General features: G+C 37.0%; 1 protein-coding gene across 1 annotated transcript in view; it reads left to right on the plus strand.

Annotated features, from left to right (window-relative positions):
* LOC309843226 (uncharacterized protein) overlaps positions 1–17,295 on the plus strand; it is a 41,346-nt gene that overhangs the window by 3,961 nt on the left and 20,090 nt on the right. The window contains exons 3-6 of the mRNA XM_082688565.1: positions 436–484; positions 1,220–1,415; positions 2,018–2,170; positions 4,333–4,504. Of these exons, the coding sequence (XP_082544691.1) occupies positions 436–484; positions 1,220–1,415; positions 2,018–2,170; positions 4,333–4,504 (570 nt within the window). The remainder of the gene's footprint in view (positions 1–435; positions 485–1,219; positions 1,416–2,017; positions 2,171–4,332; positions 4,505–17,295) is intronic.

Raw genomic sequence — 17,295 nt, forward strand, 5'->3', positions numbered from 1 at the left:
ACAAATGAGAGGAAAGTCAGATTTCATGCTATCAGCTTTCTCGTTCATAAACTTCAAAATGAAACCTAGGGAGCATGAAGGTTGTGAGGTATTGCTTAGAATGTACAGGCAGCTTTGAGCAAAGCAAGCTGAGAAGTAGGAGTGGAGAATTGGAGAGGGAGAGCCAGCGAGGGCGGGGTTTATGTTGGTGCGATGACGGCTTTTGGGTCAGCTGTAAGATCTCTAAGTGTAGTTAGGTGAGAGTTTCCAGAACCAGTTACTGTGCAGGGAGGTTAGTTTTCCCTTCTCTTTGCGTGATGTTGCCAACTCTAGCTCCTAACTGGACAGCCCAGCCATGGTTTGTATAAGCAAACTCTCTGCCCCATTCAGAAGGCTCACTGGGGCATATTTAGTTAGGCAAATTAAAAAGCTTATTATGCTGTTTCTTTCCTACAGGAATTGGGGATGATAAAAACTACATAAGCAAGATAACAGGAGCCACCAAGTAAGTTAGGTTCTTGGACTATCTGTTACTTATTTTATTTAGGACACATCTATAAATGGCATTGGAAATGAACGAGTAAAATAAAGATCATATAACTTGGAGTGATGAAAAATGAGTTATAACGTTATTTTATAGTATGTTCAAGGCAATTTACGGCAACAACAGGGACAAAATCACTACCAACTGCGAACCTTTAAAATAATCTACCTGGTGATAGTTTGGCTTTATGTTTCACATTGGACTTGCTAGATTCAAAGTCTTCCAGACAGAAAAGTCTAGAGGACTATTTCAGATAATTCCTGTGAAGGCTTTCCCTGGATATAAAGGTTTTGGGGGAGTTTCAGTAAGTTTTAAAAACAAAGTCTTCTTTCGCCAATCTATAGATAAATATCTGCATTGCATATATTTCATTTCTCCTTAATATGGTATTATTACTGAAATGATGCTTATCTTCAGGGTTGTTGGAATTTGTTAGATCTGTGTGGTCTAATGCTCATAGTTTTTAACAGTGATTTGTTGCTGGTTAATGTTTCTTTATTTGGATATAGATAAATGCATTGTCTTCATGCACAAAATGCATTAGCTTTAGACCATTTCAAATCATATGATAGATGTTAATGCGAAGATAATAAGTAATGAAAACATACTTGTAAAGGGAAGGAAAGAAGCAGCAGAATTGTACTGTTCCTGTGAAAGTTTGGCTTTTGTCTTTAAGTATTGCGTGTTACTTGACAGGCACAGAAATTCACTTCTAGTCGAACTCGGAACCTACAAGCCCTGTGTAGACTTTGTTTCAGAAATTCGTATTCTCTTGCTGGGTCCAGTTGGGTCTGGAAAGTCTAGTTTTATCAATTCAGTGAAGTCTGTTTTCCAAGGCCGTCTGACTCGCCAAGCCAGAGTGGGGTCTGATGTCACCAGCATTACTGAACAGGTAAGTGATTTAAGGATTTCCTGAGGATTTTGTTTTATTGATTATAATTTTCAGGTTTGTTCATTTCTTCACCATTTTCTCTTAGAACATTAACCTCCTCCTGATCCAAGCAATTAAATGCTAAGTCAAATATAAAAAAGGAGCAAAAGTTGATTCAGAATTCCCTCCATTGAGTTGTGTTTCACTGAGAGGCTTTCCATTTTTATGCATGCAAGAAGCAGTAATTCGAAGAATGCTTTTTGGTACTTGTTAAAAAAAAAAGAATTGCAATTGATAATTTTGGGGGGGAAATAATTTTTTTTTCATAAAAATGTTCTTTAACTTAACATTGTAATATAGATTCATAATTGTATTTTAAAATTATTAAAAAATATTTAATTGTTTTCTGTCTAAAATTTTTATGTTAAATGTCAATAGCTATAACCTACTTTAATAAAATACCTTTGAGATTCTCAGTAATTTTTAAGTGTCAGGTGATCCTGAGACCAAATGTTTGAAGACCACAGTGTCAAAATATTAACCACTCTCTGTTCTTCCTATTGTCATGCTCTGAATGCTGGTGGAAGAATGAATTTTTACCTTTGATATACTTTGTTTTATAGTATAGGATATATCCTATTAAAGATAGGAGACATGGCAAATACCTGCCATTTAGGTTGTGTGACTCCATGGGCCTACATGAGAAAGAAGGAGTTGGATTGTGCATGGAAGACATACCCTACATCTTAAAAGGCTGCATGCCAGACAGATATCAGGTAAGAGCTCTCCAACCTCTAAAACATTTAAAATCAGTTTCATCAACTGTTTTTGTTAAATTTTTACCCCATAAGGTGGTTTCAACTGTCATAAGGTATTTTCAACATCAACCAACACTACTCTACTTTAAATGAATAAGTACTCAAATAAGTAAAATAGAGTAACTTGTTTTCTAGAGCATTAAGAAAGAAAGCCTGGGGTACATGGCTGGCTCTCTGTAGACCTCATGTCTCTTGAGTCTGGGCCATGAGTTCAAACCACACTGGGTGTGGTGATAACTTAAAAAAAAAAAAAAAAAGTGATCTCAAAAGAAAAAAAAAAGAGAGAGAGAGAAAGAACAGAAAAGAAATGCAGCCAAATTACTCATAGAGATTCCAGGAAAAGGACAGGAGGAGATTTTGTTTATATCATTCTTTATTGTAAAATAGATAGGAATGTTATATTTTAATCTCATGCACTTTTTTTGATCAATTAGACAAAATCTTGGAACAATTAACCACTTTTTGTTGAAGTGTGCTATTATTATACTGTAAGTACTTAGATTTCACTACTTAAATGCTACCTAATTACCTACGTCCAAAGGTTGGCTCTGCCACTAGTTCGATGTGTACCCATAAGCAAGTTACATACTTGTCTTTATAAGTCTTACTTTTTTATGTGTGAACTGTAGGTGATCATAATGCCCATTTCATAGGGTGCCTGAGAAGATAAATCAGATGATAACTTTTTATTCTCAAAAGGCCAACCATTATCATCACTTTTCTTTTAGGCATTGGGTATAATACAATTTTTGAACAGTGACTTCTGTTGTGTTTGATTGGAAACCTTAACTATGTACTCATACATTAAAAAAAAAACGTGATTAAAAACCTAATTTGTGCCAGATGCTATGCTGCTTACTGGAAACACAGGGTTGAACTAAGAACATAATTTTTATCCTCACAATCTAAGGAGACATAAAATACAGGGAGGTGGAACAGAACAGAGAAATGGGAGATATTGTGAGCCTATGAAAACCTTCATTTTTTACAACAGAGAGGAATCAGTTCAGTCCAACATGGAAAAATATGGGGAAAAAAATAATGAATGTAGCCCTTTACTATATTTTTATTTATTTATTTTTATATTTCTTATCTATCTATCTATTTAATATTAAGTATTACATATTTATTTATTTTTTAAGATTTTATTTATTTATTTGAAAAGGTGGGGAAGCAGCAGGCAGAGGTAACGGGAGAAGCAGGCTCCCCACTGAGCAGGGAGCGCCATTCCAAGACTGAGAGCATGACTTGAGCCCAAGCAGCCGCTTAACCGACTGAGCCACTTAGGTGCCACCCCTTGCCCCCTCCCCCCCTTTACTGTATTTTTAAATCTATTTTCTTAATCCTAGAAAAATTATTGTTCTGTGGTATGGGGATACTAACTTAAAATTTGATATTTCTTCTGTTTCATTTTTATTTATTTTTCTTCTGCGAAATTAAGGAAACTATAGTATTTTAAAAATGCATTTTCAATGTATTTTTCTCTTTCCTTTTTTCTCTATCCATTAGTCCATTTAAGTACACAAAATGTTTAGAGAGGGGCGCCTGGGTGACTCAGTAGGTTAAGGCCTCTGCCTTCAGCTCAGGTCATGATCCCAGGGTCTTGGGATCGAGCCCCACATCGGGCTCTCTGCTCAGCGGGAAGCCTGCTTCCCCTTCCTCTCTCTCTGCCTGCCTCTCTGCCCACTTGTGATCTGTCTGGCAAATAAATAAATAAAATCTTAAAAAAAAAAGAAAATGTTTAGAGAGAAATCTTAAATGAGGTATAACCAGTTGTAACGGTAGTTTTCTTTCTTTCTTTCTTTCTTGACTCTGGGATGTGAGATTAGCTTTTTAAACATTGTACTTTCCTGAGATATTTCCACTATGGATAATATAAAGTATGTGTAATTCTCATTTTCATCAGTGCAATGATGTGGTTTTTCTATAAGCAAGATAGAATATTACACTCATAGTGGAGAGGAAGTATGGAAGGACACTACTAATTAACCTGGGGGCAGAGTGGGTGGAGGGAGGAAAGTTTCAGTTTGGAGGTTAGTGGTAGTCACATTTGAAGCATGAATGTGTGTTAAAGAACTCAGCATAGATTCTCTAAATGTTATCTTATGTTTCTATAACAGTTGAACCCCAGTAGACCAATTACACCCAGTCATCCTAACTTCATTGCCTCTCCGTCACTGAAGGACAGGATTCACTGCGTGGCTTATGTTATAGATATCAACTCTATCAATGATCTCTCCTCTAAGATGGTGACAAAGTTCCAACAAATTCAGAAAGAAGTCTTGAGCTATGGTGAGTCTCATTGTCCTTCTCAAAAAACTTCTATTTTGGGGCGCCTGGGTGGCTCAGTGGGTTAAGCCGCTGCTCAGGTCATGATCTCAGGGTCCTGGGATCGAGTCCCGCATCGGGCTCTCTGCTCAGCAGGGAGCCTGCTTCCTTCTCTCTCTCTGCCTGCCTCTCAGTGTACTTGTAATTTCTCTCTGTCAAATAAATAAATAAAATCTTAAAAAAAAAAAACTTCTATTTTGAAATAATTACAGATTCACAGAAGGTTGCGAGGAGGGTTCAGAGAGGTCCTATGGACCTTTCACCCAGTTTCCTGAATCCCGGGTTGGTTGCTGGCAATAGCAGACAGAGGTCATTCATTTTGTTGTTGTTGTTGTTGTTGTTGTCACGTGTGCTTTTCCAGTGGCTTGGTAGGGTGGTCATCTCCCCAGGTTATGTGACCTGACCAGGAAGATCAAACGCAGAAAAATGACACTGTTACAATGCAAGCGTGTGCCTCTGTATTGTTGAATCACATGTGTAGATTTAAAAGGAGTGAGTGGGTCTCTCTCACTTACAGTCTAGCTGCTTTTCAGTCTGTGGCTTTCTCACTGGATCTCAACGTCTGGGTTTGCGTGGGAGCCGTTTAAGATTGGGATCTCTGTTCTTCATAGGTCTGTGATTCTCTTGGTCTTAATCCCCACTGATTTTCAAGACCAGACATTTTGGGGCTTATCTTTTTGGTGCCAGCCCCCAGGGTTGGGATGCCTGATGTAAGGCACAATCTCTTCATCCCTTGAGAAAGAGTTCATATTTTTTTTGAGTCCCACCTGAATTTGGGGTCACTGCATCTGGAGTGGGGTGCTGGGTAAGGCAGTGTCTCTGCCTCTCATACCTTTCTGGATGCAGTTCTTGTTTTTGTGTGTGGAGGTGCTATTCATCTAGTTGTCAGGTCCTTTTCAGAGGAAAATTATTCCATATGTAGTTGTAAACTAGCTATGTCCGTAGGTGGAGGTGAGTTCACAGTTTTCTTATGCTGCCATCTTCAATTCCTCCTCTATGGGCATTTTAGAATTACTTTGTCTATTTTCACATAAAAAAAATTTGATTGGATATTGATAGTAATTACATTAAAAACATAAATTTTGAGAGAATTGACATCTTTACTCTGTTGAGTTCTTCCAATCTATGAACATAATATATCTACCCATTTATTTAGGTCTTTGATTTCTTTCAACAGTGCTCCATAGTTTCATAGTTTTTATTTATTTATTTATTTATTTTTTAAATTTTTTATTTTTTATAAACATATATTTTTATCCCCAGGGGTACAGGTCTGTGAATCACCAGGTTTACACACTTCACAACACTCACCAAAGCACATACCCTCCCCAATGTCCATAATCCCACCCCCTTCTCCCAAACCCCCTCCCCCCAGCAACCCTCAGTTTGTTTTGTGAAATTAAGAGTCACTTATGGTTTGTCTCCCTCCCAATACCATCTTGTTTTATTTATTCTTCTCCTACCCACTTAAGCCCCCATGTTGCATCACCACTTCCTCATATCAGGGAGATCATATGATGGTTGTCTTTCTCTGCTTGACTTATTTCGCGAAGCATGATACGCTCTAGTTCCATCCATGTTGTCACAAATGGCAAGATTTCATTTCTTTTGATGGCTGCATAGTATTCCATTGTGTATATATACCACATCTTCTGGATCCATTCATCTGTTGATGGACATCTAGGTTCTTTCCATAGTTTGGCTATTGTGGACATTGCTGCTATAAACATTCGGGTGCACATGCCCCTTTGGATCACTACGTTTGTATCTTTAGGGTAAATACCCAATAGTGCAATTGCTGGGTCATAGGGCAGTTCTATTTTCAACATTTTGAGGAACCTCCGTGCTGTTTTCCAGAGTGGCTGCACCAGCTTGCATTCCCACCAACAGTGTAGGAGTGTTCCCCTTTCTCCGCATCCTCGCCAGCATCTGTCATTTCCTTCCTGACTTGTTGATTTTAGCCATTCTGACAGGTGTGAGGTGATATCTCATTGTGGTTTTGATTTGTATTTCCCTGATGCCGAGTGATATGGAGCACTTTTTCATGTGTCTGTTGGCCATCTGGATGTCTTCTTTGCAGAAATGTCTGTTCATATCCTCTGCCCATTTCTTGATTGGATTATTTGTTCTTTGGGTGTTGAGTTTGCTAAGTTCTTTATAGATTCTGGACACTAGTCCTTTATCTGATATGTCGTTTGCAAATATCTTCTCCCATTCTGTCAGTTGTCTTTTGATTTTGATAACTGTTTCCTTTGCTGTGCAAAAGCTTTGGATCTTGATGAAATCCCAATAGTTCATTTTTGCCCTTGCTTCCCTTGCCTTTGGCGTTGTTCCTAGGAAGATGTTGCTGCGGCTGGGGTCGAAGAGATTGCTGCCTGTGTTCTCCTCAAGGATTTTGATGGATTCCTTTCGCACATTGAGGTCCTTCAATCCATTTTGAGTCTATTTTTGTGTGTGGTGTAAGGAAATGGTCCAATTTCATTTTTCTGCATGTGGCTGTCCAATTTTCCCAGCACCATTTATTGAAGAGGCTGTTTTTTTTCCATTGGACATTCTTTCCTGCTTTGTCGAAGATTAGTTGACTGTAGAGTTGAGGGTCTATTTCTGGGCTCTCTATTCTGTTCCATTGATCTATGTGTCTGTTTTTGTGCCAGTACCATGCTGTCTTGATGATGACAGCTTTGTAATAGAACTTGAAGTCCGGAATTGTGATGCCATCAACATTGGCTTTCTTTTTCAATATTCCTTTGGCTATTCGAGGTCTTTTCTGGTTCCATATAAATTTTAGAATTATTTGTTCCATTTCTTTGAAAAAGATGGATGGTACCTTGATAGGAATTGCATTAAATGTGTAGATTGCTTTAGGTAGCATAGACATTTTCACAATATTTATTCTTCCAATCCAGGAACATGGAACATTTTTCCATTTCTTTGTGTCTTCCTCAATTTCTTTCATGAGTACTTTATAGTTTTCTGAGTATAGATTCTGTGTCTCTTTGGTTAGGTTTATTCCTAGGTATCTTATGGTTTTGGGTGCAATTGTAAATGGGATTGACTCCTTAATTTCTCTTTCTTCTGTCTTGCTGTTGGTGTAGAGAAATGCAACTGATTTCTGTGCATTGATTTTATATCCTGACACTTTACTGAATTCCTGTATAAGTTCTAGCAGTTTTGGAGTGGAGTCTTTTGGGTTTTTCACATATAGTATCATATTGTCTGCGAAGAGTGATAATTTGACTTCTTCTTTGCTGATTTGGATGCCTTTAATTTCCTTTTGTTGTCTGATTGCTGAGGCTAGGACCTCTAGTACTATGTTGAATATCAGTGGTGATAATGGACATCCCTGCCGTGTTCCTGACCTTAGCGGAAAAGCTTTCAGTTTTTCTCCATTGAGAATGATATTTGCAGTGGGTTTTTCATAGATGGCTTTGATGATATTGAGGTATGTGTCCTCTATCCCTACACTTTGAAGAGTTTTGATCAGGAAGGGATGCTGTACTTTGTCAAATGCTTTTTCAGCATCTATTGAGAGCATCATATGGTTCTTGTTCTTTGTTTTATTGATGTGTTGTATCACACTGACTGATTTGCGGATGTTGAACCAACCTTGCAGCCCTGGAATAAATCCCACTTGGTCGTGGTGAATAATCCTTTTAATGTACTGTTGAATCCTATTGGCTAGTATTTTGTTGAGTATTTTCGCATCTGTGTTCATCAAGGATATTGGTCTATAGCTCTCTTTTTTGATGGGATCCTTGTCTGGTTTTGGGATCAAGGTGATGCTGGCCTCATAAAATGAGTTTGGAAGTTTTCCTTCCATTTCTATTTTTTGGAACAGTTTCAGGAGAATAGGAATTAGTTCTTCTTTAAATGTTTGGTAGAATTCCCCCAGGAAGACGTCTGGCCCTGGGATTTTGTTTGTTTGGAGATTTTTAATGACTGTTTCAATCTCCTTACTGGTTATGGGTCTGTTTAGGCTTTCTATTTCTTCCTGGTTCAGTTGTGGTAGTTTATATGTTTCTAGCAATGCATCCATTTCTTCCAGATTGTCAAATTTGTTGGCGTAGAGTTGCTCATAGTATGTCTTATAATAGTTTGTATTTCTTTGGTGTTAGTTGTGATCTCTCCTCTTTCATTCATGATTTTATTTATTTGGGTCCTTTCTCTTTTCTTTTTGATAAGTCGGGCCAGGGGTTTATCAATTTTATTAATTCTTTCAAAGAACCAGCTCCTCGTTTCGCTGATTTGTTCTATTGTTTTTTTGGTTTCTATTTCATTGATTTCTGCTCTGATCTTTTGATTTCTCTTCTCCTGCTGGGCTTAGGGTTTCTTTCTTGTTCTTTCTCCAGCTCCTTTAGGTGTAGGGTTAGGTTGTGTACCTGAGACCTTTCTTGTTTCTTGAGAAAGGCTTGTACCGCTATATATTTTCCTCTCAGGACTGCCTTTGTTGTGTCCCACAGATTTTGAACCGTTGTATTTTCATTATCATTTGTTTCCATGATTTTTTTCAATTCTTCGTTAATTTCCTCGTTGACCCATTCATTCTTTATTAGGATGCTGTTTAGTCTCCATGTATTTGGGTTCTTTCCAAACTTCCTCCTGTGGTTGAGTTCTAGCTTTAGAGCATTGTGGTCTGAAAATATGCAGGGAATGACCCCAATCTTTTGATACCAGTTGAGTCCTGATTTAGGACCGAGGATGTGATCTATTCTGGAGAGTGTTCCATGTGCACTAGAGAAGAATGTGTATTCTGTTGCTTTGGGATGAAATGTTCTGAATATATCTGTGATGTCCATCTGGTCCAGTGTGTCGTTTAAGGCCTTTATTTCCTTGCTGATCTTTTGCTTGGATGATCTGTCCATTTCAGTGAGGGGAGTGTTAAAGTCCCCTACTATTATTGTATTATTGTTGATGTGTTTCTTTGATTTTGTTATTAATTGGTTTATATACTTGGCTGCTCCCACGTTGGGGGCATAGATATTTAAAATTGTTAAATCTTCTTGTTGGACAGACCCTTTGAGTATGATATAGTGTCCTTCCTCATCTCTTATTATAGTCTTTGGCTTAAAATCTAATTGATCTAAGGATTGCCACTCCTGCTTTCTTCTGATGTCCATTAGCATGGTAAATTCTTTTCCATCCCCTCACTTTAAATCTGGAGGTGTCTTCGGGTCTAAAATGAGTTTCTTGGAGGCAACATATAGATGGGTTTTGTTTTTTTATCCATTCTGATACCCTGTGTCTTTTGACAGGGGCATTTAGCCCATTAACATTCAGGGTAACTATTCAGAGATATGAATTTAGTGCCATTGTATTGCCTGTAAGGTGACTGTTACTGTATATGGTCTCTGTTCCTTTCTGATCTACCACTTGTAGGCTCTCTCTTTGCTTAGAGGACATCTTTCAATATTTCCTGTAGAGCTGGTTTGGTGTTTGCAAATTCTTTCAGTTTTTGTTTGTCCTGGAAGCTTTTAATCTCTCCTTCTATTTTCAGTGATAGCCTAGCTGGATATAGTATTCTTGGCTGCATGTTTTTCTCGTTTAGTGCTCTGCAAATATCATGCCAGCTCTTTCTGGCCTGCCAGGTCTCTGTGGATAAGTCAGCTGCCAATCTAATATTTTTACCATTGTATGTTACAGACTTCTTTTCCCTGGCTGCTTTCAGGATTTTCTCTTTGTCACTGAGACTTGTAAATTTTACTATTAGGTGACGGGGTGTGGGCCTATTCTTATTGATTTTGAGGGGCGTTCTCTGCACCTCCTGAATTTTTTTGCTTGTTCCCTTTGCCATATTGGGGAAATTCTCCCCAATAATTCTCTCCAGTATACCTGCTCCATAGTTTTTAACTTTCAATTCCTGTTCATATTTTACTAGATTTATACCTTGGTGTTTAATTTTAAAAAATGGTATCATATTTGTAATTTTGGTTTCCAGGTGCTTCTTGCTGGTACATAATTTATAATAGAATTTTGTACGCAGATCTTGTCTATTGTGATCTTGCTGAATTCACTTATTAGTTCTAGGAAAGGTGTTTTTTTTTTTTTTTTCCCCCATGCCATTTTAAACTGGGATAATTTTCTCCCTCTTTTTAATCTGCATGCCTTTTATTTCCTTTGCCTTTCATATTGTTCTGGCTAGAAGTTCCAGTACTATTTTGAATAATAGTGGTGATACCACATACCCTTGTGGTGTTTCTGATCTTAGAGGGATACTATTCAGTGTTTCACCATTATGAAGATAGTTATGAGTTTTTATTTTTTTAATTTTTTTTTTTTACAATTCTTTATTAGTTTGAGGAAGTTCTCTATTCTTAGTTCTCTGAGATTTTTTGTTCATGAATAGATGTTGAATTTTATCAAATAGTTTTTCCCCACAGTTTGACATAATCATGATATTGATCTTTGTCTTCTTAATATGGAGGATTACATTAATTTTTGAATCTTGAACCAGCCTTGTGTCTTTAGAATAAAACCTGTGTAATCATGATATATAATTCTATTCACATTTGCTGTCTTATTGATAATGTTTTATTAAAAATATTTCTATCTATATTTATGAGGGATATTGGGCTGTAGTTTTTTTATTTTGTTTTTGTTTTTGTTTTTATTTTTCCATATTTTGTCAGGTTTTGGTGTTAGAGTAACACTGGCTTCATAAAATGAGTTAGGAAATGTTCCTCTTCCATTTTCTTGAAGGGATTGTGAAGAATTGGTGTTATTTCTCTTAAAATCTTTGTTATAGTTTTTCAATGAAGTCATCTAGTGTGGAGATGTATTTTTCAGGGTTTTTTTTTTAAGATTTTTTTTTTTTTTTATGTATTTGAGAGAGAGAGAATAAGAGAGAGAGAGCATGGGAGGGAGAAGGTCAGAGGGAGAAGTAGACTCCCTGCTGAACAGTGAGCCGGATGCAAGTCTTGATCCTGGGACTCCAGGACCATGACCAGAGCCAAAGGTAGTCGATTAACTGACTGATCCAACCAGATCCCCCTTTTCAGGATTTTTAATGCCCAGAATTTAATTTATAAATTAAATTCTGGGCATTTAAATTTTTTTGTAGCGACAAAAAACTACAGCCCAAAATAGTTAGCTAGCTATTAAAATAATTTGTTTCATATTAGGTGAGTTGGGATAGTTTTGTAATTTTTAGTTCAGTCTTTTCCACCTAAGTTGTCAAATTTATGTGTGTAAAATTGTATCATCTCCTCATTATTTCTTTTCTGTCTGTGGGGTCTGTAAGGATATCCCCTGTGTTCTTAACCATGTTGATGATTTATGTCTTTTCTTTTGTTTCTCTGTCACTATTTCTAAAGGTTTGTCAATTTTATTGATCTTTTCAAGGATCTATGTTTTTGTTTTACTGATACTTTAAATTGTTTTCCTGTTTTCAGTTTGTTCATTGATTTCTGCTGTTCAATTTCTTTCATCTTCTTGATGTGGATATACTTTGCTTTCTTTTTTCTAGGTTTTTGAGGGGAGGAACTTAGATTGTTGATTTTGTACTTCTCTTTTCTATTATAAACATTGAATGTTACATGTTTTTCTGTAAACACTTGTTTAGTTACGTACACAATTTTTGATATGTTATATCTTTATTATCTTCCAGTTTAATGTATCTTTTATTTCCCTTGAAACTTCCTTTAGGACACATGGATTATTTAGAATGTATGGTTTAGTTTTTAAGTGCATGGAGTTTTTCTTGTTACCATTCTGTGATTGACTTACAGTTTGATCCACTATGGTCAAAGGATACACTCTGATTTAAATTCTTTAAATAGGTTTTAAAGTTAAATTATGGCTTAGGCTATAGTATATTTTGGTAAATGCTCCATGGTACTTGAAGATTATGTGTATATTCTACAAGTGTTGATTAGATAGGTTTTCTTGGTTTTTGGTATGACAAGTGATTCTTGATTATACCTTTAATATTTGGGATATTATACTGTGAGACCCTGGACCTTATTTATTTATTTATTTTTCTTTTTTTAAAAAAGATTTTATTTATTTGAGAGAGAGAGAAAGAGAAAGCACAAGTTGGGGGAGGGAGAGGGACAAGCAGACTCCACACCAAGTACAGAGACAAACTCAGGGCTCCATCTGAAGACCCTGAGTCCATGACCCAAGCCAAAATCAAGAGTCAGATGCTCAACTGAGTTGGCCTCTTCTGACACTGGTAAAGAGGGAGGGGGTACACTATTACTGATGGTTGGGGTGGACGACCGGAATCCCTGAGTAGTATCCATTGATACCATCAAGAGGGACCTAGCACAGTACAGGTATCAAAGTCCTGGATCCCTACCCATTCTTATTCTATGATACTATCCTGGCAGAGTATGGAGGATAGAGAAGGGAAGTGACACTTCTGTAGATGGGACTGAGGTTTTTTCATGGTGTTTGGCTTGCATAATGTTGCTACTGTGTGAAAGTTTTTTGTCTTGTTAGGTTGTTCCTTTTCTCATGCTTGGCAAGAGACAACAGACTTCCTTTTCCAGTTCAATTTCCCTAGAGGTGTACTTCACTAGCTGCCAATATAGGATTTATGAAGTAAAAAGAAAAGCTAGAGAACTCACCACCATATTATGATTGTAATAACATACTAGCAAAAAGAGAAATTAAGAAAATAGTCTTTTACAATTACATAGAAAGGAATAGAGTATGTAAGAATAAATTTAACCAAGGAAGTGAAAGACCTGCATACTGAAAACTGTAAGACATTAATGCAAGAAATTGAAGAAGACACAAATAAATAGAAAGACATTCTGTACTTAGGGATCAGAAGAATTCATATTAAGGTGTGCCTACTCTCCAAAGCAATGTACATATTCAATGCTATCCTTATCAAAATTCCAATAACAGAAATAGAACAAATAATCCTAAAATTTGTATGGAACCACAAAAGACCCCAAATAGCCAAAGCAATCTTGAAAAGAAGAACAAAGCTGGAAGCATCATGCTCCCTGATTTTAAATTCTATTACAAAATCATAGTGATTTTAAAAGTATGGTATTAACATAAAAATAGACACATAGATCAAGAGGACAGAATAGAGAGCCCAGAAATAAATCTACACATTTTGGTCAATTAATTTATGACAAAGGGGCCAGTAATACACAGTGCGGAAAGATAGTCTCTTCAATAAATGGTGTTTAGAAAACTAGACAGCCACATGCAAAAGAATAAAACCCAACCACTGTCTTACACCAGAAACAAAAATGAAATAAAAATGCATTAAATTTTTGAATGTTAGGCCTGTAATCATAAAAGAAAACATAGGTGGTAAGCTCTTCACCGTAGACCTTGGGGATGATTCACTGAATCTCACATTAAAAGTAAAAGCAACATGTTGCATCACCACTTCCTCATATCAGGGAGATCATATGATAGTTGTCTTTCTCTGCTTGACTTATTTCGCTGAGCACGATACGCTCTAGTTCCATCCATGTTGTCGCAAATGGCAAGATTTCATTTCTTTTGATGGCTGCATGGTATTCCATTGAGTATATATACCACATGGGGCTTAAGTGGGTAGAAGAAGAATCAATGAAACAAGATGGAATTGGGAGGGAGACAAACCATAAGTGACTCTTAATCTCACAAAACAAACTGAGGGTTGCTGGGGGGAGGGGGGTTGGGATAAGGGGGTGGGATTATGGACATTGGGGAGGGTATGTGCTTTGGTGAGTGCTGTGAAGTGTGTAAACCTGGCGATTCACAGACCTGTACCCCTGGGGATAAAAATATATGTTTATAAAAAATAAAAAATTAAAAAAAAAAAAGTAAAAGCAACAAAAGCAAAAATAAACAAATGAAACTGCAGCAACCTAAAAAGCTTCTGCGCAGCAAAGGAAACCATCAACAAAACAGAAAGGCAGCCTACTGATTGGAAAAAAAATATTTGCGGATCATATAAATGATAAGAGATAGGTATCTAAAATATTTAAAGGGGTGCTTGGGTGGCTCAGTCAGTTAAGCGTCTGACTCTTGATTTTGGCTCATGTCATGATCTCAGGGTCCTGGGATAGAGCTTCACGTTGGGCTCTGTGCTCAGCAGGGAGTATACTCAGGGATTCTCTCTCCCTCCATTCTTTGCCCCTTCCCCATACCTCTTTCTCTCTCTGTAATAAATAAATAAATATTTAAAAAAATATGTAAGAATCCATACCATCAAAAGCAAAACAAAACATAAAAGCAATCTAATTAAAAATGGGCAGAAAATGAGTAAACAGCTTTCCAAAGAAGACATACAGAAGGCCATCAAGTACCTGAGAAGATGCTCAACATCATTAATCATCAAGGAAACACATAATAAAACCACAGTGAGGTATCATATCACACCTGCTAGAACAGCTGTTATCAAAAGAAGATGAGAAGTAACAGTACTGGTGAAGATATGGAATAAAGGGAATGTGTGCACACCATTAGTGGGCACATAAATTGGTGTGGCCATTATGAAAATAGTACAGAGGTTCCTTAAAAAATTAAAAATAAAACTACCATACAATATGGGTACATATCTGAAGAAAATGAAAACACTAACTCAAAAAAATATATGCACTCCCCCACCATGTTCATTGCAGCACTATTTACAATGGCCAAGATATAGAACAACCTAACTGTTCATCAGTGGATCAATGGATAAAGAAAATGGGGTGTACACACACACACACACGTGCACGCGTGTGCTCTCACACCTAGGAATATTATTCAGTCATAAAAAAGAATGAAATCTTGCCCTTTGCAACAACCTTGGTGGACCTCAAGGGCATTATGCTAAATGCAGTAAGTCAGACAGAGAAAGATGAACAGTTAGACAGAGAAAGATGAACACCTATATGAGCTCTCCTATATGTGAAATGTTTAAAAGAAAAAAAAAGGCTCATAGAGACAGAGTAGAGATCAGTGGTTACCAGACGTGGGGAAATGGAGCTGGGAAAAATAGGTGACAGGTGAAGGTGGTCAAAAGGTAAAAAGACTTTTAAAAAAGAGAATTATTTGGTCATTTATACTCTAGAGCCTCTTCTTTAGTATAGCTGTAGAAATACCACTTAACAGAGAAAGCCACACGGTGTAATGTACAGAGGATTGTCTTAGTGACGAAGTAAATCTATATTTTTTAATAGTCATAACTTGATCTTGTGAAAGTTAACTTCAGGGCACTGAACTTTAGTTTTCTGTGTAATGGGGATAAGTTTTGAATCTAAATATTATAAGATTGTAATATTTAAATATTATAATCTAAATATTGTAGTAAGTACATTAGATGTACTCAACGTAAGTATATAAACATACACAGATCTATTTCAGTTTACAATGGGCTTAGTGTAACTTGAGAATGCATTTATTTATTTATTAGAGATTTTATTTATTTATTTGACAGAGAGAGACAGAGAGAGAGAGAGGAAACACAAGCAGGGGGCAGTGGGAGAGGGAGAAGCAGGCTTGCCATGGAGCAAGGAGCCCAATGCGAGACTTGATCCCAGGACCCTGGGCTCATGACCTGAGCCAAAGGCAGACACCCAACTGACTGAGCCACCCAGACACCCCCTGGAAAGACATTTAATGTGCCTAACCTACCAACATTGCAGCTTAGTGTAACCTTTCTTAAGCATGCTGGGAACACTTACGTTAGCCTGTAGCTGGGCAAAATCATGTAATGCAAAGCTGTTTTATAATAAAGTGTTGAGTATCTCATGTCATTTATTGAGTGCTGTAGTGAAAATGAGAAAGAGAATGGTGGTAAGTTTATAAGTTGTTTACCCTGTGGTCATGTGCTGACTGAGAGGTACCACACTATGTATCTCTAGCCCCAGAAAGGTCAAAATTCCAAATTTGGAAGTATGGTTTATTCCAAATTCATAATGCTTTTGCACCATCGTTAGGTCAAAAAATCTTAAATTGAACCATCTGAAGTCAGGGACTGTCTGTATAAGCATGTAACAGCTCTAAAAACGATGGTGGATTTGGACTAAGGCTGATTTACAAAGTGCTAAGGTCTGAAATGTTTTTTCTCGAGGACATCTGGCCATACTCCATGCTGGGCAGCATGGCTTTGTTCATCTAACTGGGCTGATTTAGAGCCTCTAAGAAGACATTGCATTAATTCTGAAAGAGAAGAATTGCATTTTAGCAGAAGTTGAAAAGAAATTGTATGTGTCAATTGAGAACTGCCTTCTACACAAACCAGGTTTTATTTAATTGGCCAACATTGTTAGTTATTCCTCTGGGACTTGGATAAAAGGAAGAGGGTAAAATAATCACATAGGAATAGGGACCACAAGCACTAGATTTATGTAAGGGGAAAATACTAAGAGCTCTGGTAAAGAAGTCTCTCAGGGGTATCCTTGAATGGCATTGGAAATTTCAGGTTTATCTCTTGGAGAAGCATTCCTTAGTAAAGCAGAACTTTGATTTGATTAGAAGCCAACTGGAAGAGGACAAGAGGTCCTTAGTAGATTTCCAATCCTCACATATAACCTTCCTCACTTCCTAGGGTTCTTTTTCAGTCCTCAGTGTCCAGCAACCATTCCCTCCTACACCCCTGATCACCTTAAAACATACTATTTGGAATAATAAATGATTGCAATGCAGTGTGAATTCAGTTGCATTTAGAAAAAATCTCTCTGCTAGAAGAAAAAGATAATTTCTCCTATTAGAAGAACTTCAGGTTTCATATTGACATTTACTAAAGATATTTCATTTTTTTAGGAGAGCTGCTTTTACTCATACTTAATTTCTTTGTTGAAACATTGCTATTTATG

The sequence above is a fragment of the Mustela nivalis genome (assembly GCF_964662115.1).
Source record: "Mustela nivalis genome assembly, chromosome: 10".
Classification (NCBI taxonomy): domain Eukaryota; kingdom Metazoa; phylum Chordata; class Mammalia; order Carnivora; family Mustelidae; genus Mustela; species Mustela nivalis.